General features: G+C 41.9%; 1 protein-coding gene across 1 annotated transcript in view; it reads right to left on the reverse strand.

Annotated features, from left to right (window-relative positions):
• Positions 1 to 7,709: 7,709 nt before the first annotated feature.
• The window catches only part of LOC122103562 (multidrug and toxin extrusion protein 2-like), a 40,518-nt gene continuing 26,061 nt past the window's right edge, over positions 7,710 to 22,166 (reverse strand). The window contains exons 11-17 of the mRNA XM_042674167.1: positions 20,473 to 20,581; positions 18,051 to 18,126; positions 17,186 to 17,255; positions 15,766 to 15,898; positions 10,422 to 10,516; positions 8,993 to 9,047; positions 7,710 to 8,494 (exon numbers count right to left, since the gene is read on the reverse strand). Coding sequence (XP_042530101.1) covers positions 8,256 to 8,494; positions 8,993 to 9,047; positions 10,422 to 10,516; positions 15,766 to 15,898; positions 17,186 to 17,255; positions 18,051 to 18,126; positions 20,473 to 20,581 — 777 coding nt within the window. The 3' untranslated portion in view covers positions 7,710 to 8,255. The remainder of the gene's footprint in view (positions 8,495 to 8,992; positions 9,048 to 10,421; positions 10,517 to 15,765; positions 15,899 to 17,185; positions 17,256 to 18,050; positions 18,127 to 20,472; positions 20,582 to 22,166) is intronic.

The raw sequence follows: 22,166 nt of genomic DNA on the forward strand, positions 1-22,166 counted from the left end.
CCACGCCTGGTGGACAAGCCGCGGCCTCCGCGCCGGCCAAGTACGACTGCCCCTCAGCTGCGCCAAGCCGCAGTTCACCACCTTGTGCCGCACGCCCATTGGCCACTCGCTCCCCCACGTGACCATAAACCACGCCCACTCTCCCTGTTGTTCTCGGAACCGCCCTCTCTTGACTGAGGGAAGTGGTTAGTCCGGTGGTGCTGGACCCAGAGGGGTTTCGGGGTGTGCAAAGTTGCAGGGAGAGAGGGCACTGACTGGCTGAAGCATAGTGGGCAAGCCGCTAAGGAGAGGTGGGTGTCAGGCAGGAAGCGCCCTCACCCCGACGCGACGCGGGCCCGGAGTGAGTTTCCTTCCTTTTTCTTTCTGCGGCTCTTTCATTTGTGGCGGAGTGGGCAGCTTCGGGGGACCTGGTGCGGACCAGGCTCTGGGCCCTAGGGTCGGGTCTCTCAGGTCTGTGGGCAGTGGGCCAGGAGTGGGGTACAGCTTCGGACTCCCTCTGTCTCCAGCTGCTTTCATCCTGTGGGAGTAATTCCCGCAATCATTTCCATCACCTGTCGTTTTCTTTCTCTCCTGTCTGCATATCCCATTTTTCTAATCTGCCTTACTCTTCTTGTTTTCCTTTTGGTGTACTCGAATGAGTCCTTTAGGATTTCTGTTTCTCTCCCTCTCCTCCTCCCCTCTCTTTCTCTTCTCTTTCCTCTCTCTCCTCTAGGGTTTGAACTTGGGGCAGGCACTCTTTTGGCCTGCACTCTATAGCGTGAGTCACACCACAGCCCTTCTTTTAGTTTTGTTTTTTTTTTTCTTAAATAGGATCTCAGTCCTGACCGGCCTCTAACTTTGATTCTCCTACCTCTGCCTCCTTGTACATCCTGTGTACTTGGGATCACAGGCTTGCATTACTGATGCCCAACTTCATGATCTCTGCAGTATTCAAGTGACTTCTGGATCGCCTTCTCTTTTCACAGTCACTCCTTCATCTAATCCAATGGATGATGGATAGAAAAGGCTTTAAGACCAAACTTTCCTCTTGAGTTCCCAACTGTTTATTTACATCCTTGTGATCTCCATTTGGATTTGTAACAGGCATTTTTACAGCTAACGTTAAACAATTTTTCATTTATTTTCCTCTACCAAACAATGAATACCTTCTCCAGTGTTCCGGGTCAGTGAATGAATGAATGGGAGGGACCATCTATTATGTCTTTGCAATCATTCTTGACTCTGCTTATTTGGCCTTATCTTCAAAACATGCACTGGATCTAACTGCTTTCACACTAGTAGGATAATTGTGTGCTTCTGGATTCAATCCTATGCAGTTGCTGACCATTTCTGTAGTGGAAGAGGAGTTAAGATTATTCCTAGCTGGGCACTGTGGCTCGTGCCTGTAATTTTAGCTACTCAGGAGGCTGAAATCTGAGGATAGAGATCTGAGGATCGAGATTCAAAGCCAGCCTGGGCAGGCTTATGTCTAATTAACCACCAGCAAACTGGAAGTAGTGCTGTGGCTCAGAATGGTAGAGTGCTAGCCTTAAGTGAAAGAGCTCAGGCCCTGAGTCCAAGCTTCTTGACCAACACTCCTCCCCCCCCAAAAAATTATTCCTGATGTTTGTTCCTTCTTGCCTTGGTCAAGGTGGCCCCATAGATTGGCAGTGACATCTCCAAAGGGCATAGGCTCCTATCTGTGCAGCCCCACAGAGTTCAGCAGGGGTAATTTTAGCAACTACTGATATCTGACATCACCCCATTCTTCCTTGTGTATTAATCTTAAAATTTCCTCCATGATATAACTAAATTTGTTTCCTCATTACCACTGGGCGGTGAGAGCCTCTCTGATGCTGAGCTGTGAGACCTGAAATAGTTAAGGTCTTGAAATGCCAGCTCTATGTGCCCTGGGTTGCTGAGGACCCAGCCTGAGTAAAGTCAAATGGTTGAGGCTGACAGAGGTAAAAGTTACTACCCAAAGTGTGTTTAAATTAGACCTGCTTGGACACTAAAGGCTTAAGGCCTTGGAGACAAGGTGGACATCTGTTTTACAGATAGAATGTTTTATTCTTTCTGCTCCCTAACGATAAAGGAGTCAATTACTTCTAGGTATACAAATTATACCTCAAGTGAATGGTTGTAACCACAAGATACATTGATACCCTAGTCTCTGAACTTATCTATAGCCACTCCTCCCCCTGTACTGAAACCCAGTAAAAAAAATAGTTGTTTGTAAGACTACTATAATCATAAGCCAAATGAGCTTTTGATTCCCCTGGTCCCCCCCCCCCAATTCTTCAGCTGGTCTCCCGTTCTTTTCCCTGATCACAGCAGTCAGCCACACCAGACCTTGACAAATGTGCTTGCTACAGCCTGTTTTTCACTTAGCTGCCACTGACCTTTTGGAAAGGTACCTGACCTTGTTAGTCCTTTGTTCAAAACTTTCCAACAGCCGGGCGCTGGTGGCTCACGCCTGTAATCCTAGCTACTCAGGAGGCTGAGATCTGAGGATCGCGGTTCAAAGCCAGCCCAGGCAGGAGAGACCGTGAGACTCCTATCTCCAATAAAACCACCAGAAAGCCGGAAGTGGCGCTGTGGCTCAAGTGGTAGAGTGCTAGCCTTGAGCTGAAGAGCTGAGGGACAGTGCCCAGGCCCAGAGTTCAAGCCCCACAGCCGACCAAAAAAAAAAAAAAAACAAAAAAAAACTTTCCAACAGCCTTCTGTTACATTCAGGATAAAACCCAGAACCTTTGGTTGTGCCAAGATTTGTGAGATTTCTCCATTAATGAGTTTAGCTGGAGTGGCTTACTTGCTGAATACCGAACACTGACTGCATCCCTGTCCCAACATACTGATGTGCATTTGCCTAGAGTGGCCAGCTTTCTTTTCTGGATTTCTTAACAGCTTATAATTTGAGACTTATTTAAGAAGATTCTTGGTGAATCAAAACAATTGGCCAGACCATCATACTCTCCTCAAGCTCTGTTTCTCCCCTAAATCTGCTAAAACAAAACAAAAAATGAAGGTAGGGGTGTGGCTCAAAGTGGTATAGCAAATGAACAACAAAAAGAAACCATTCTGTGGGAGAATGCAAGTGGGAAGGCATGGAAAAAGGTAAGCAGCCTTCTGCACTAAGTGAAACGCAGTAACCTGTAACATATAACAAGTCTTTGAATCAAGTCCATAAGTAATTGAGGATTATCTATAGGTAACAAGCCAACTGCTTAAGATTAGTATCTAGAACTGTGTAGCAATGTTTAAGCCAGTTCAGAATTTGCTACAGTAATATGCTAGGTTATCTTTTTTAGTTGATCTTCAAGTGGCCAAATATAAACATTGTGTAAGTGTGAATTATGGGACATAAGTGGGATATGAATAATTCTGTGGTTTTAAAAAATATGAATAGTAAATAGAATCCCAGTGTGGAATTAGAACAGAAATCATTATTAACTCACATTAATGTTATACTAAGACACATTAATCTCTAAGCAGCAAATTGCTGCTTCTCCATCTGAGGTTAAGGCAAGAGTATTTCTTAATATTTTGTGATTGTAGAGACACAATTGCTAGTTTTATTCTTTACTAACTCTTGCATACTTTATGAATTGGAGAAACCAATTGATGGCATTTTTCCCTTTTTGGTAGCACTCTTGTTTGAGCTCTAGGCATTGTGATTGCTAGGCAGGTGCTCTATCATTTGAGTCACATCCTCAGCTCAATTGGTGGCATTTTGTTGGGCATATTAATTTTTTTAATTTAATTTTTTTTGTCAGTCCTGGTGTTTGAAGTCTGGGCCTGGGCACTGTTTCTCAGCTCTTCAGCTCAAGGCTAGCACTCTACCACTTGAGTCACAGCACCACTTCAAGTCTCATGGACTTTCCTGTCTGGGTTGGCTTTGAACCCTGATCCTCAGATCTCAGCCTCCTGAGTAGCTAGGATTATAGGTGTGAGACCCCAGCATCTAGCTGTTGGGCATATTTAAAAAGCAGATCCAAATGCTTTAACAGAACAAGATGATATATTTATAGAATCAAAAAGAAGGTTGAGAAATTTTTACTATTATCTCAAACTGAAGTCTTTGCCCTTCCAACCCTTGAAAATGGCATTCTCATTGATTAAAGTAGCTAAGGACCAATGAAAGTACCACTGCGGAGCACAGGCAAATGGAGTAAGTCCTACCACCTAGTTCTTCTAGGAAAGTAATAGACTGGTGATTTTTACTGTGCCTGCTCACCAGGCATAGTAAAACTTTTTTCAATTAAAAGAGGTTTCTTGCCAGGTCAGTTTCTTCTTGGTTGGTTGTAGGGCTTGAACTCAGGGCCTGGGTGCTGTCCCTGAGCCTCTTTGTGCTCAAGTCTAGCACTCTACCACTTAAGCCACAGTGCCACTTCCTATTTTTGAGTAGTTAATTGGAGATACGAGTCTCACAGGGACTATTCTGCCTGAGCTGGCTTCAAACCACAATTCAGATCCCAGCCTCCTGAGTAGTGAGGATTACAGGCATGAGATACCAGCCACCCAGCTAGGATCAAGGTTTTAAGCAGGAAAGTCCAAGAGACTCATCTCCAATTAAGTCCCAGAAAAGCTGGAGGTGGAGCTATGACTCAAGTAGTAGAGTGCTACCCTTAAGCAGAAAAGCTCAGGGGCAGTGCTCAGGCTCAGGCCCTGAGATCAAGCCCCAAGACAGGCACACACATAAAAGTTTTTTAAGTACATCTGTACTTGATAGTTTCATAAGTCAGTAAATTTCCAAATGGTAGAAATCCAAAGTATGAACTGACTCTTTGCCATTGACCATTAAAATAGACTTAATAATTATGTAGAGACTTGCCAAATTTCACTATATTCAGGTTCTCATTAAATCCATTACAGAGTAGGAGGAATTCACTATGATGCAGGGAGACAACCAGCAAATCACATAAAGCTATCTAGAAAACGAAATTATGGTTAGAAGGAAGAAAGAAATCCTCAAAATCTTCAGTCTCTCTCTCTCTCTCTCTCTTTTTGGTCGGTCGTGGGGCCTGAACTCTGGGTCTGGGTTCTGTCCCTCAGCTCTTCAGCTCAAGGCTAGTGCTCTACCACTTGAGCCACAGCACCACTTCTAGCCTTTTCTGTTTATGTGGTACTTAGGAATCGAATCTAGGGCCTCATGCATGCAAGGCAAGCACTCTACCACTGAGCCACCTTCCCAGCCCAAAATCTTCAGTCTCTTGAGGTTTAGGGACATAACACTATCTTTTTAAAAAGCCTTCTCTAGCTGGACACCAGTGGCCCATACCTTTTATCCTAACGACTTTGGAGGCTGAGACTGGAAGGATTATCATTTGATGCAAGTCTTTCAACTCAAAGATGTATGTGGTGGCACAGGCCTGTAGTCTTAGCTTTGTGAGAGATTGGGAGGATCAAAATTCAGGACCATCTCTGGCTGAAGAGTTTGAGAGCTGCTATCTAGATGGAAGAAGCTGAGTGTGGTGGTATATACACCTATCATTCCAGCTACAATAAGAAACCTTAAATAGGTGGGCTGAAATCTAGGTTTGTGCCTAGAAAGCAAGACTCTGTTTAAAAAATAACCAGAATAGAAAAGGGCAAGGAGTCATGGCTCAGTGGTAGAAAACTTACCCAGCAAGCATGAAGCCCTGAGTTCAAACCTCAGCATCATAAAAAAATATAAATAAAACAAAAACTTCTGACAATTGAGGGGATCAAAGACCTAAAGCTTGTATATAAGCTATCATATTTTATACTAAACATTACATGTTTATAGATGCTACATAAGTACAAAATAGTACATATAATGAATAGTACCAAGTTAACCTACCTGTCTTATGTGTCTATACACAGTTAACCTGTGTATCTACTACTCAGATCATTATTGCCTTTGTGCCCCTACTTAATTACTACTACTTTGTGAAATGGTGAAAGATTGAAAACTTTTGCCCCCAAATCAAGATGAAGATAAAGATATGTTTTTGCGACTTCTCATCAATACAGCATTGGAAGTCCAGAATAGAGCAATTAGGCAGAATGAACAAAACGCATTTAAACAGGAAAATTAATTTATTGGACAGTTTCTAAAAGCCAGCTTCTTTTGAGGCCTTATATCATCTGTTTTATATATTTACATATCTGAAGAAATGCCAACTTTTTGGCCAGACATTTTTTTATCATTGTCCTCATAAAAATGCCCAAATAAGCCGAGCGCTGGAGGTTCATGCCTGTAATCCTAGCTACTCAGGAGGCTGAGATCTGATAATCATGGTTCAAAGCTAGCCCGGAGGGCAGGGAAGACCAGGAGACTCTTATCTCCAATAAACCACTAGAAAACCAGAAGTGGTGCTATGTCTCAAGTGGTAGAGTTCTAGCCTTGAGCTGAAGAGCTGAGGGGCAGCGCCCAGGCCAAGAGTTCAAGACCCATGACTAACAAAAAATAAAATAAAAATGCCTGAACACTTCTTATATAACTCCCTAGACATTGTCATTATCATATATAGCTAAAACCTTCCTTTGGCTACACCATCGAAGAGTCCTATGTATTGCAAAAAAGTCAGAGGCCATTAGCTTGAGGCTGTCTCTCTGTACTTTGAGTTCTTACCTAATGAACTGCAATGTTAATTTAGCAAATAAACAAAAAAGTAATGTAGCTCAGAGAGAGTGAATATGATCAAAGTTCATTATACAATAAACAAAATGATGAAACCCATTAAAATGTACAAAGAATAAAAAACCTAATATAGGAGTACTGTATATTTTTCATTATAAACAGCCAATCTTCAGCCAAATAGGCAACCAATTTCTTAGAGTTTGCCTAAATAAGGTAAATACCACATTACTCCATGATCAAGTAAGTCTAGGTGTAGTGAGTCAGAAATTTCTTTACTTTGCTTCTGTGTTGTAATAGCTCACTACTCATGTTTTTGGTGACTCTGAACCTCACTCAGATGTGAATGCTGCCTGATTCATGAATTGCTTTTGCTCAAATAAATACTGTTAAATTTATATTAAAAATTAGTTTTGTTGTTGTTTTATTTTCTACAATGCTAGGTTTAGAATTCAGGGTCTGACAGTTTAGGCAAGTGCTCGACCATTGAGCTATGCTCCGTGTGTATGTGTGTGTGTGTGTGTCTGTGTGTCTGTGTCTGTGTCTGTGTGTGTCTGTGTCTGTGTGTGTGTCTGTGTCTGTGTCTGTGTCTGTGTGTCTCTCTGAGGTTTTATCATTGCCCAGGCTGAAACAGAAAATGAAATAAGACCCTGTCTTGAAAATAACCAATGCAAAGCCAACTCAAGAGCCTGATCTGAGGATCATGGTCTGACACCAGCGTGGGCAGCAAAGTCCATGATCATCATGCGCTCGCCTTGAGCTGAAGAGTGCAGGGACAGCGCCCAAGCCCAGAGTTCAAACCCCACAACCGACAAAAAAAAAAAAAAAGTCTCACAGACTTTCCTGCCTGTCCTGACTTTGAACTGTGATCCTCAGAACTCAGCCTCATGAGTAGCTAGGATTACAGGTGTGAGCCACCCATGCCTAGCCTTACCTTGTGGACTTTACACTGGATAATCCCCAGTATTAGATTTTTTAAAAATTATTTTGTTTTTTAATTAGTCAATTTCTGGAACTGGTCCTAAGAAAAATCTCTTTGCTAGGAGGTGAAACCATAGCTGTCAACATTGTGGGAGTTGTGAGAGCTAAGGAGGAAAAAGAACATAAATTTGTTTTCTAATTAATATGAAAATTGCCACACAGATTTATTAGAAGACAAAGACTCCTAAAAGTTATCAGCAATAATATTTTATATGACAATGGACCACTTTCCTGAAAAGAGGCTATGCAAGGTGAGCGAGTAACAAACATTACAGTTGGAAAAGTCAAATTTACATAATTAGAAACCATGATAAGTTAACAGAGAAAAGTATACTTAAAATTGGCATGGCTCAGTGAGACAGCACTTGCTTAGCATGCATGAGGCCCTGGGTTCCATCCCTAGGACCAAAAACCAAAACAACAACAAAAGAAACCTTTTTTACTAGCTCCCTTCTTCCCTCTTTCATTCTTGCATCTGTGCTAAGGATTGAACAAAGGGCCTCATACATGCTAGGCAAGTCCAGCTCCTTTCTGATCTCAATACAGTGGTACAGTTTCCTGGAATGACCAAGAACATATCACCAATAACCCACAGCTGAGATTGAAACCACATCTAACTAACAGGCCTTCCTCCAATGCTTAGCATGTGGCATATGATTATCATTTCTAAACTGGTGATGATTCTTCCATTTTAGTCCCTGTCATTGAAAACTCTTACTAAAATTCCTGCTACAAGGACAGCAACAGCAATGGCTAAAGCCATTCCACGATAGAAAATTAGCTGTCTCACGGTCAAGACATCCCCAACAGTGGGCACTGCATACTGGTTATTTTCTTCCAGTCCCATCAGTTGGACAGTCTGGCTCTCTGGTCTGATGATATCAGGCAAGATCACTCCATCAGTTACTTCTCTTTCCATTTCAGGTTGATCTGTTTGTGGAGAAGAGTGGAGCATTCACTGAGCCAAGTAGGAGGGTAACACTGAAGTTCACATGAGAATACATTATAACAAATGACCATAACCATCATCAGTTAACATATGTGAAGTTATATATTTTTTTAAATTATTTTAGGAGAACTCAGAATTTGTCTGGTTATTATAAATCTAATTGAGGCAAGACAGTAAATCTCACAAACTGAACAACTCTGGCCACATTAAGTTTCAGTCTTTTTTTTTTTTTTTAATTTAATTTTATTTTATTTGTGAACATACTGTACAGAGGAGTTACAGTTACATGGGCAGGATAATGTGTACATTTCTTACCAAGCATTGCAGCCTCCTCCTTTGTTTATCCTTCACATCCCTTCCCAGCCTCCCCCCTCCCCCCCTAATCCCAATCCTTCTCCTTCCTCCCTCCCCCCAGCCCCCCCCAAGTTTCAGTCTTTATAAGGCAGAAATACAGTATACAAGAGAATGCCCTCAATTACCTGTTTGGGTAGAAGTGGTCTCTTTATTGCCTTTTAGCCCAGCCCGAACCTGTGCCTGAAAGCAATGTCACATAAGTAAATAAAATGTAAGTTGAGTCAAGCTGGTAGATGTTTGTTAAAACTTCAATGTCCTTGGTGCTTGGGCTCATCCCTGTAATCCTAGCTATTCAGGAGGTTGAGACCTAGAGGATCACAGTTCAAAGCTAGCCTGGGCAGAAAAACCCATGAAACTCTATCTCCAAAATAACCAGCAAAAAGCTGGGCTGGAGTCATGAGTCAGGCGGTAAAGCATCAGCAGAGCAAGAAAGCAGAGCAAGAGAGCAAAGCCCTGGAGTTTAAGCCCCAGAACCAGGAAAAAATGTACAGCTATTGCTGGAAGGTTTACAATATCTCACATCGTCTTTCTTCATCTAAAAATGGCCACATGCCAAAAGAATATAATACCAGAAATCAACAGCCCCCTCCCCCACCACCCCTGCAGTGCTCTGCTTTTAACAATAGAAAAAGTTGCCATGTAATTGCAGATCTAATATATTATTTGCCCTTGTTCCCAATAGTGTTCCTAAACACAGATAAAAAGAATGAAATCCAAAGGCATTAGAAATCTGAAGGGAGGCTGGTCAGAATAAGAGCTGTAACAGCTGGTACACCTAAATCTATTCTTCTTGTCTTCTTCTTAAGACCCCTCCTCTGAGCCACTCACCCACCCGTGTCACACAAACTCAACACCAGAAGAGCTCGCAATTCACCCACAGGTTGCTCACATATGTCAAGAACATGATTGATTCACTGCCTATACTTTGTGGTACTGCCTGCTAAATACTCCCATAGATCACAACTATTTAATACACTACTTTGTAATAAGAAGTGGACATCTGTCATCTATCTATCCAGAAAAAAAAATATATATATATATAAAACTGGGAATTGAACCTACATCCTCATGCATGCTAGGCAGGTTCTTAACCATTCGTCAGCCCTGCGCCCTTTTTGTTTGTTTGTTTGCATTTTGCTTTTGAAATAGGATCTTACTAACTTTGCCTGGGCTGGACTCAAACTCTCAATACTCCTGCCCCTCGAATAGCAGGGATTACAGATGTATGTAGCCATGATTGGCCTAAAAATATTAAAAAATATTTTTAAAAGAAGCCTAGAAAAGAGCTAATTGGTAGGAAGGAATAGAAGATATGCTTCTAACACTACTATACCAAAAGAAAATACATCTCAGTTCCATTTTTTTGTTTTTTAAGTTGAGTTCTTTTTAGTAGATACTAAAATCCACTCTAAATTAGGCAGAAAATGTGCTGAAATGTGATTTTCTTCTAGCCCCCTCCCACTTCCTGGCATAGTAGATAGATTTCCCGATTTCCTCATATTTACCCCAAATGTTCCTTACCATGCCATGGTATCAGGCCTACAAAATTTTTACCTGCTTTGCAACTCTACTCCAATTGGTTGTCAGGATGTACACCAAGTAGAAAAGGGCTTGAAAAAAGACGCAAACTATTAATCCAGACCACAGACCTGCGGGTAGGAAATGAGACTCAGAGCTTGTTCTCTATTTTCTTCAGTCCTGCTCCCCAATCATCTATAATCCAAAGGTCAAAATTCCAATTAAGTTAACTTTCCTAAAGAAAATTTTTTTTTTGGTGGGTTGTGGGGCTTGAACTCTGGGCTTGGGCGCTGTCCCTCAGCTCTTCAGCTCAAGGCAAGCGCTCTACCGCTTGAGCCACAGCACCACTTCTGGTTTTCTAGTGGTTTATTGGAGATAAGAGTCTCACGGACTTTTCCTGCCCAGGCTGGCTTTGAACTGCGATCCTCAGATCTCAGCCTCCTGAGTAGCTAGGATTACAGGCGTGAGCCACTGGCACCCGGCCATTTCCTAAATTTTTATGTAAGCATAGACCAGGAATGAGACTTAAGCGTACCACTGAGCACGATAACTACCAGTAACACAAAACAACCCCTCAAAACTGCTTTCTGGTTTATATGATTGCCTAAAAATGTATTTACTGGTTTTTGTTTTATGCACATACTATTTTAAGTTCTAGAGATACAGAGTGAACAAGAAGACAAGATGGGAGCCTCATGGAACTTATATAGAGGCTGGAGGGACTAATAGTAAATGAGGAAACAAACATGATAATTTGAGAGTGACAGGTGTGGCATACTGCAAGAGCACATGCATAATGATGACTACTGGCAGAACCAGAGCAGTGGCCAGGTGTCCTCTGGGGTGGAGACCTGAAGGACAAGGACCATGTTCAGGACAGGCAGAGGTGAAACAGGCCCAGAAGGGACGCAGGCCTAGAGGAGGTCAGCTTTGAGCTTCTGGAGACGGAAGGCCAGTTAGGAAGCAGCTTGCTGACAGGGAAGTATACAAAAAACATGACAGAGAAACAGGCCATGAATGATTCAAAGCTTACCACTTATCCAAGATCTAATGGGTCCCAACAGAACTGTTTCAGACTTGTGTGTGTTTATGATGTAAGACCTGATGTTGTGTGTATGTGTGCAGATCCTGGGACTTGACCTGGATAGGTAGGCACTGTTTCAGTTCCTGATTTTTTTTTTTTTGTCAGTCATGGGGGCTAAACTCTGGGCCTGGGCGCTGTCCCTCAGCTCTTAGCTCAAGGCTAGCACTCTACCACTTGAGCCACAGCACCACTTCCAGCTTTTTCTGCATATGTGGTGTTAAGGAATCGAACCCAGGGCCTTATGCATGCAAGGCAAGCACTCTACCACTGAGCCACCTTCCAAGCCCCAGTTCCTGAGCTTTTTCCACTCAAGGTTAGCACGCTCACTTGAGCCACAGCACCACTTCTGATTTTTGGTGGTTAATTGGAACTAAGAGTCTCATGGACTTTCCTGCCCAGGCTGTCTTTGAACCTGAATCCTCAGATCTCAGTCTCCTGAGTAGCTAGAATTACAGGTGTGAGCCACCAGCACCCAGCAAGACGTGATATTTCCAAAAGCTTGCTTTGAAGCAGGATGTGGTGTTGGTGCATGACTGTAATCCCAGGACTGAAACAGGAGGGTGGAGAGTTCAAGGCCAGCCTGGGCTATACAGTGAGGCCTTGTCTGGAAAAAAACACCCCCAAATAGCTCCCCCCAAAAAAAGAGGAAAAGGAAGAAGAGGAATTGGGGAACAAGAACAAAAGAACAAAGACAGTGCAGTAGCTCAGATATGTAATTCTAGCTACGTGGGAAGCTGATATAGGAAGATTAAACTTCCTGGTCAGCCTGAGCATAAAAGTTCCCAAGACTCCATCTGGGTGTGGGATATGTGCCTGTCAACCACAGCAGCACAGGGAAACACAGAAGGAAGATCACAGTTGGTCTAGGCATAAAGTGAGATCCTATCTTGAAAATAACCAAGCAAAAGGGGCTGGTGATATGGTTCAAGTGGTAGTATCTACTTAACAAGTAGAAGACCTGAGTTCAACCCCAGTACTGAAAAGACAAAAACAAAAACAACAAGAACAGAAAAAAAAACTAGTGATTGAACAGCAACACCTTTGGATAACTGTCTTCTTATCTAATCATGCAGTCATTTATTTTCAAACCAGTCAATAACTTCAGTGGCTTTTTCTAGGTCATTTAAAAGCTCCTGGACTTTTCTCAGCTGGAAGAAATGCTGGTAAAGTCAAATGATGTATTTTTAAGTAGAACTTTTTGTTCTTGCTATATTGCGTGACCAAACTCTAAACCTCTGAATTTGGCTCTTTACACCTCTTATATAAACTCTCTTTTCTCATGGGATTATGGTCCAAACTTGACTAAACAACAAACAAACAAACAAACAAATAAAATATGTCTGAGTAGAATCAAGTATTTCCAGAAATGCTCACCAGACATTGGAACATAATAGCTATTGAGTATCTGAGAAGCAGCTATTTTGTGAAAATACAGATCTCCAAATTTTAATGTTTGCCTGGAAGTGGAATTCTAAGTACCATTCTGAGGTGAAACTCAAGAGCATTTTCACCAGACATAGGGATGCACATCTGTTATTCCACTCAGGAAGCTGAGAAAGGAGGATCACAAATTTGAGACCAATTTAGACTACAGGATGAGACCTTATCTTAAAAAAAATTCCCTAAGGGAGCAATAAGGTATGTAAAGGCTAGGGGCTTGTGGCTCACACCTGTAATGCTAGCTCTTCTGGAGGTTGAGATCTGAGGATTGTGGTTCATAGCCAGACAAATCTGAGAGATTCTTATCTGCAATTAACCAGCAAAAAGCCAAAAATGGAGATGTAGCTCAAGTGGTAGAGGGCCAGCCTTATGTGGAAAAAACCAAATGAGTACACCAGGCTCTGATTTCAGGGTCTGAGTTCATATATGCCCAAGGTCAAAGCAAATGTTACTGGAGATAATAAATGTTAAGTGCCATTTCCACAGTCACTATAAACTCCTATCTTATTTCAAGTGGGAGGAACCACTCAGAATATGAAGGATATTACAACAGCTATTCAGACTTGGCAGTGTGACTGACGCAGTCCTTGAATCTGGGTGAGGAGGCAAAAGGGTGATGTTGGAAGACCTGGGAATGCATAGAACATCTGGAAAGGCACAGGCAGGAAGTCAGGTCATAGATAAGGGCCTACACATCATCAGCTTGAAAGAAAGGTAACATTCCAGGAGCTGAAAGAAGAAAAGTGTTAAAGGCCAAGAAAGGAATGAAAACAAGGAGCAGAGTATTAATCAGGAGACAGAGATCTTTCTTGTCTGTCGTTATGTTCCCAGACTCTAATGCAGCACCATCCAGTCTGATGTGTGGAGGTGTTCAGTGAACGTGCTAAGAAAATGAGGAAATTTCAACACACAGTTGTAGCTAGCATGTAAAGCTCCTGGATCAAAGCACATAGGTTCAAAGACAACCTCGGCCCTTATTACCTGTGGGATGTTGAACAAATTCTTTAACTCAGATTTTTAATTTTATTATTTTTTGATATTGTATCCTTTAATGTAGATTGTAGTTTCTGGATTTTTTTTACATGATACATTTTCATCTTAAAATACCCATAGATTGCCCTCAAGACCCATCAGGGATAACAATACCAGCCGCCAACGCTCATGTCCCTTATATAAAATGGTGTAGTATTTGCATATAACCTGTGCATATCTTCCCATAAACTAAATCATCCTCAGATTACTTGTAATCCAATACAATGCACACATTTCATGTGTGTGGATTCAGCATAATACTCTGCATGTGGAAATTTCCAATTTTACTTTTTTGAACTTTTTAGAATTAAAAACATTTGTGTTGCCAGGCACCACAAACACAGGTGGCTCATGCCTGTAATCCTATTTACTCAGGAGGCTGAGATCTGAGAATCACAGTTCAAAGCCAGCCTGGGAATGAAAGTCTAGGAGACACTTATCTCCAATTAACCACAAGAAAACCGGAAGTGGAGCTGTGGCTCAAAGACATAGAGCACTAGCCTTGAGCAAAAAAGCTCAGAGGCAGCATCCAGGCCCCAGAGTTTAAGTCCCACAACCAAAAACACACAAATTTTTTTTTGTGGTGCTTGCTTGGTTGGGTCCACAGATAAGTAACCCACTGATAGAAAATGAACTTTTTTTTTCCTGCTTACATGGTGCTGAATCAAATCCAGGGCTTCATGCATGCAAGGCAAGCACTCTACCACTGAGCCACTTTTCCAGCCCTGAAAAACAACTCTCTACTTACTCCTATCCTCTTACTTTCAGTTTGTACCTTTAAAAATAAATTTTTGTGATACTATAGGGATCAAAACCAGGTATGCATTGTGCATACCAGGTGTATCTTTACCCTTGAGTATCTTGAATCTAAAGAGTGACTTCTGTGAACATTGTAGAACTGGATGTTTTTTCGTTACACTTAATGCTATTATTGATGTAGTTGGATTTACATCTATTTTGTTCTCTTCTATTCTTACATTAGCTGTGTGAGTTTCACTATGACATTTCCATATCTGCATATGATGTCTCCCAATCAAACTCATCCCCTCTATCCTTCTCTTCTTTAGCTTCCCTCATTCATTCTCATTCAATCTCCATTTATCCACCCCTTTTCACTGGTATCAATTGCAACATGGTATCACCAGAGGCTATATGCTCTGTCACAAATGTATTAATCTTTTAAAATTTTAACTAATTTGAGTCAGGTAAGTGGGATTGTCCTACTAGGTATCTGGGCCATGTGTGTGAACTGTCTCCAAATGGGGAGGGAACCATTTTTAATTTTTTTTGTTTTTTGTTTTATTTTTTGTTGGTCAGGGGGCTTGAACTCTGAGCCTGAGCGCTGTCCCTCAGCTCTTCAGCTCAAAGCAAGCACTCTACCACTTGAGCTACAGCGCCACTTCACCATTTTTAATTTTTTAATGCATAAAAATGAACTCATGTGAGAATCCTATCTTACTTTGATATCATAAATTGAAGTGACATAATGTGATTAGAGGATTTACTATAGTGTTTGTTTTTGTGGCACTGAGGTTTGAACACTTGCTGAAGTGGCATGCTAACTCTTGAGCTACACCTCCAAACTTGCTTTTGGTTGGTTATTTTGGAGATGGAGTCTAGTGGATTTTATTTTTTTTTTTTTTTGCCTCCTACTCATCTGTAGATGGGCATCTTGGCTGATTCCCTAGGTTCTGGAAGATGACAGAGTGCTGTTGTACAGAGTGCTGCAGGGGACATGGATGTACAGATATTTCTACCCATCAATCAGTTTGTCCTAGAAGGACAAGTGAGATTAGACAAGTGACTGAGGAATCGAACACATACCTATTATTCCAAGCTTAGCTGCAAACATCAGGGACACTCCAATGGGAAAACCGAACACATAGTAGCCAATGGCATTTAGGATGGCGCCTATCTTCTGTTTCCCTGTACCTCTCAGAACACCACCACAGGTGCCCTGGGGAGAGAAAAGTCAACACTGTAGTCACAACTCTCATGGCCTCAAAACAGCAGCTCACAGATCTGCAGGTGCTCAGCTACTTCTATCTCAAAGTGTACATAACTCATTGCATACGACATAAAGCAAAGTGTTCTGCTTTGAAAGTTATGTTGACAATCACCAAAGTACAGCAGCTTTAATCAGAAAACTGTCAAGTAACTTATACAAGGGTGAGATGGTTGGAAGGGGAAAATCTGGGAGAAAATGAGGGAAGAGATAATACTGTTGCAAAAGAAATATACTCATTACCTGATATAACTGTAACCCCTCTGTATGTCAACTTTATAATAACAATTTTTTAAAAAGAAAAAAAAAACAAGGTAACCCTATTCAAATTGCTGACTAGCTTAGCCTAGTTTTAAATGTTTATTAAAAGAATGCAAGGTTTCATGCATGGTATCTCAGCAGAAATTAGTCTGAAATTATGGCTGAAGAACATGAATACAATTCTGGGCTTCTTTTTCACACTACTCCTCCTGCCGCTGTTTTAATCTTGACTACCACTGCCGCTTTATCGTATATGGAGAAACTGGAAGAAGTTACATGGGAGGCAAAAAATAAAATGACAAGTGTGCCTGGAAATCATGTCATAAAGAATATTTCCTTGCTCAACCTGGATGACTGAAATGTAGGCAAAGAGTCTTTCTTTTCTTTTCTTTCTTTTTCCTTTTTTTTTTTTTTTTTTTTGATGCCAGTCCTGGAGCATGAATTCAAGGCCTGAGTGCTATCTCTGAAACTTTCTCATTCAAGACTGGTGCTCTATCACTTGAGCCATGACTCCATTTCTCCCATCTTGGTGGTTAATTGGTGATACGTTTCATAGACTTTGCTGCCCTGGCTAGCTTTGAAGCTCAGTCCTCAGTTCTTGGCCATCTGGATTATAGGTGTCAGCCACCAGCGCCAGACGTCTAAATGGTCTTTAAAAATGTAAATCCAGAAGACCAGCCTAAATAGGGACCTTGTGGCAGCCAGAGTGGACTCATAGGTATGGTGACATACCTGGGAAGTTCCAGCAGAAGTTGCCTCACTCCTTGGCCCAGATAAACCTAGAGAAGATGGAGAACTTGAGTCTCCTCCACCTGGAGAGGCTACAGTCAAGTGCTTCATCTTTCCCTTAAGTACTCAGGCTGTAAGAGGAAAGAGCTCATGCTTTTAAAAATAAAATCCCATTTGATCTTTAATTAAAAGCTAGAGACATAAAACACATTTGCTGTGTAGATCAGGATAAAATTACTGTGAACTCACTGCAAGTGCATCAAACAGATGGAAGGGAGCAAAAATTGGCATCACTCTGCACACCAGGGAAATGATGTCCCTGTTGGAGGAAAGGAAAGTGTCAATAACTTCAAAATCAGAAACCTGGCAGTGCAGTTCAACAGTACATTCCTTTTGGACAAAAATACATAATAAATATATGCATTCATAAAAAGAGACATAGTCTGGGCTGGCACTATAGAGGACATTTTTTTTTTTTTTGAGGAGGTAAGGTCTCATTATGTAGTATGGCCTTGGAACACTCAATCCTCTTGCCTCAGCCTCCTGAGTGCTGGGATGGCAGGTGTATAGCAACACATCTGACTTAAAGGATAATTCTCTCTTGCTTTTTAAAATAGTAGGACTGAAGTTTGAACTTAGAGCCTCCTGCCTTCCAGGCAAGTGCTTTACCACTTGAGCTAAGACCCCAAACTTTTTGTCTTGGCTATTTTTCATGTAGGAAGAGTTCAGCTTCAAATGAGAAAATATGTCCTCTGAGTCAACACTGTGTTAGGAAATAGCAAGGTCTTCATCACTGAAGTGATGGAAGTTGTGCAATGGCAGGGATTGGGTGTGAATGTTGTCAGTGTGCCCTGCACTTGATGGGCACCTCTCCAAGGAGAAGAGTTTTCCCCATGGCTTTCTGTGGGTCTCCGCACAAAGCTCTGCTAGGCCTGATGAATCGATGGAGGAGTGCAAATGCTTTCTTCACTCCAACTCCTTCCAGTTTAGCACCATGCTGCTCACTCCTACCTGCTCTACAGGCTTTCCTGTGAAACAAAGGGACACTCTCCTCCGTGGGAAGATATAGTGAAGAAAGAAAGCATGGCAGACAGCCTTCTCCAGGACTACCTACTTGTCACTGGTGAATACATAGGCGACCACATCCTTCAAGGCTGCTAGTAAAACTCCCACTGCAAGTGCACAGACACCTGGGAAATATATAAGGAATAAGAGGGAATGACAGCTCTCCAGAGGCCCAGAGATCCTGTGAGAGATTTGTATCAGTGATTTAGATGAAGAACAAGTAAACTCAGCTCTGACAAACATTGTTGAGAGCACACTGATCACAAGGGCAGAGCCCTCCGGGTTCAGTCACTTTCCAAAGAGCACACTTCCCAGTGCTATCACACTGGATTAAATTTCCACCTGAATGTTGGAGAGAATAACAGCATTCAAACTATAGCAATTGACATCATACTCGAGTTCTTTCCTGAGTGTCCCCTAGAGAGAGGAGTCAGAATCACCAAATCTTAGTTGTCCTTGTCACAGACAGTAAAAAGTAAAAACAGGCCGGGCACTGGTGGCTCATGCCTGTAACCCTAGCTACTCAGGAGGCTGAGATCTGAAGATCATGGTTCAAAGCTAGCCCAGGCAGGAAAGTCCGTGAAACTCTTATCTCCATTAAACTACCAGAAAACCGGAAGTGGTACTGTAGCTCAAGTGGCAGAGTACTAGCCTTGAGCTGAAGAGCGCAGGGACAGCAGTCAGGCCTAGAGTTCAAGCCCCATGACTGACAAAAAAAAAGTAAAAACAGTAAAAAGCAACAACAACAACAACAAAAACTCAAACACTATAACATGATTTAAGAAATGTAAGGAGTGGAGTGTGGTGGCTCACACCTATAACCCTAGCTATTTAGGAGGCTGAGATCTGAGGAGCAATAGTTCAAAGCCAGCCCCTGGCAGGAAAGTCTGTAAGACTCTTATCTCCAACTCACCAGCAAAAAGACAGAAGTGGAGGTGTGGCTCAAGTAGTTGAGTGCCAGCATTGAGTAATAATAATAATGTTTTAAAAAGCAAAGGGACAGCATCCATAGTACCCCTTCAAGCTTTGACCCTCACCTCTCAGTCTCCTGTAGTTGGGGGCTACTTGGGAGGGGGATGCAGGAGATTGCTAGAGATCCCAAGTTAAGCCTGAGCAACAGAGTGAGGCCCTGTTTTAAAGAAATGTTACAGTGTTTATTGTCTGTGACAAGGACAATTAAGATTTGGTGATTCTGACTCCTCTCTCTAGGGGACACTCAGGAAATAATTTGAGTATGATGTCAATTGCTACAGTTTAAATGTTGTTATGCTCTCCAACATTCAGGTGGAAATTTAATCTTCAGTGTGATAGCACTGGGAAGAGCCCTCTGGAAAGTGACTGAACCTGGAGGGCTCTTGCCCTCATGAATGGATCAGTGTGCTCTCAAAAATGAGTTTGTCAGAGGGAGTCCACTCCCTCTTCATCTCCTTCCCCTCTGCCCTGGGAGGAAACATGGTCAACTGCTCAACCTTTCAGGAGGGGGCACATTAAACCACCATCTTGGAAGCAGAGGGCAGTCCTCACCAACTGCTCAGACTTGCTGTTGCCTAGATCTTGGACTTCCCAGCCTGTAGTGCTGTGAGAAATACAATTTTGCTTTTTATAAGTTACTTCACTTCAGGTATTCTGTTATAGGAGTACAGATTAAAGACTTGACTACTTCAGAATCTTTTCTTAACTGCTTAGATTCCAAGATATTGGGATGGCCAGAGTAGATTCAGGGTCATGGAGAACTGGTCACTCAGATTATGGCCATAAAATAAGACTATATTTGATAACTGCTTTTAAAATTATTTCAGTAATGCCAATCATGTTACTATTTACTTGGTATGTGGCACTAGAAGATATATTTAACTCAGTAAATTAGAAAGAGCCTAAACTGAGTATCAGCTGTACAGGAGACCGAGATCTGAGGATTGTGGTTTGAAGCCAGTCCAGTCAGGAAAGCCCATGAGACTCTTATCTCCAATAAACTCAGAAAAAGCTGGAAGTGGTGCTGTGGCTCAAGTGGTAGAGTGCTAGCCTTGAGCAAAAAGAAGCTCAGGGGGCTGGGAAGGTGGCTCAGTGGTAGAGTGCTTGCCTTGCATGCATGAGGCCCTGGGGTTTGATTCCTCAGCACCACATAAGCAGAAAAAGCCAGAAGTAGTGGTAGAGTGCTAGCCTTGAGCTGAAGAGCTGAGGGACCATGCCCAGGCCCAGAATTCAGGCCCCATGACCGACCAAAAAAAAAAAAAAAAGAAGCTTGGGACAGAGCCCAGATCCAGTGTGCACACCACAGGACTGGCAAAAAAAAAAAAAAAAACAACCCAAAACCAAAAACAAAAAAGCACCTAAAGAATAAAGGTTTAGGGAGAGAGAAGTGGTGGGGGTTGTGGGAGGGGAGGGGGAGAAACTGTCTCAATTCTGACATGTTGATTTTAACTTATCTCAGTAAGCCCAGTATGGAGGCCAGGGAGAAGGGCTTTGCTTACCAGCACACAAGACAACAGTAGTACAGGCACATCGGGCCTGTTCAGCATTCCCTGCCCCCAGAGCATTACCCACTCGGACACTGGCAGCCACTCCAAAGCCATGGGGCACCTGCAAATTAACAATCAGAATTCACAATTAAGAAAATGTGAGCACTAGAGCACTTGGGTACAACTACATGAAAACGCCAGACAGAATCAACGACCTGGGTTCTATTACAGATGCTAGTACATCCTGCCTGTGAGACAGGAAAGATATTGCTCCATCTCCTCCAACCCATTTCTTCCCTGGTGAAGAGGGCAGTACTGCCCAGCTGCCCACTGCTGCATGTGGGCCAGAGCAGAGCTTCTTGAAAAACTTGGTTTGGTGAAACACATCTCCTTCTTTAGTGGCTACACAGACTATCACCACTTAATCAACCCAACTCCATTTTGCTGGTAAGATTTAACTTAATAGAAATATACAAAGTATCTATTAAAATTGAAGGAATTACTTTAAAAAGCTCTTAGGACACAGTCTAGAACTCTGTAGGGACTCAGGAAAGTCCATACCCATATCCTGAATGGTGGGATGGGAGATATATCTTATTTGTCTGATGATCCACTCAGCTGAAACGGGGTCTTTCAAGTGACAATTATTTTCTTTTAGTTTTGGTAGTATTGGTCACATGTAAAAACAATTATTGTTTAAGGAAATCTAAAGCTATGCTTTTTTTTTTTTTCATTCGTCTTGGGGCTTAAACTCTGGTGCCTGCGATCTGTCCTTTAGCTCTTTAGCTCACAGTGCCACTTCTGCTTTTCTGGTGGCTTATTGGAGATAAGAGTCTCATGGACTTTCCTGCCCCAGCTGGCTTTGAACTGGGATCCTCAGATCTTAGCCACTGGTGCCTGGCCTAAAAGCTATGCTTCTTTATCTCTTTTGCTTTTTCTTTTCTTTCTTTCTCCCTCACTCTCTTTTTGTTCCTTCCTTCCTTCCTTCTTCTTTCTTTCTTATCTTTCTTTCACTTTCTTTTTTCTTTCTCTTTCCTTTCTTCCTCCCTTTCCCTTTCTCTCTCCTTTCCTTCCTTCCTTCCTTCTTTCTCTCCTTTTTTTTCTTTCTTTCATCTTTCGTTCTTCCTTCCTTCATCTTTCGTTCTTCCTTCCTTCCCTCCTTTCTTTCCTCCCTTCTTCCTTTCTTCATTTTCTTTGATGCTAGTCCTGGAGCTTGATCCTAACTGTCCCTGGACTTTTAAATCCTAGGCTAGTACTCTACCACTTGAACTACAGCTTCACATTTGACTTTTTAGTGGTTAATTGGAGATAAGAGTCTCATAGACTTTCCTACCTGACTGCCTTTGAACAGGGATCCTCAGATCTCAGCCTCCTGAAGCTAGAATTACAGATGTAAGCCACTGGTGCATATTTGCTTCTTAAATAGACTATCATTCAACCTTCAGAGATTCATGTTCCTTAATTCTTATTTTTCAACAAGGTACTACTCTTTGTTTGGGTAATATGGGTTGTATAAACACAGCTTTCATTTAGGCTCTCTGCTTTTAATATTAAAATATTTTAATTCTACTATAAAAATAGAATAGATACATTAACTGAAAATTCTCACTCTGCTAAAAACAGCCTTCTCCTCAAAGCCTAGTAGATTATTGTCTTGAAAATAGCCTGAATTAATAAAACTACATACTAAACTGTTAAGATTAAGA

This window comes from Dipodomys spectabilis, unplaced genomic scaffold (assembly GCF_019054845.1).
Source record: "Dipodomys spectabilis isolate Male_0828 unplaced genomic scaffold, ASM1905484v1 ptg000018l, whole genome shotgun sequence".
Classification (NCBI taxonomy): Eukaryota; Metazoa; Chordata; class Mammalia; order Rodentia; family Heteromyidae; genus Dipodomys; species Dipodomys spectabilis.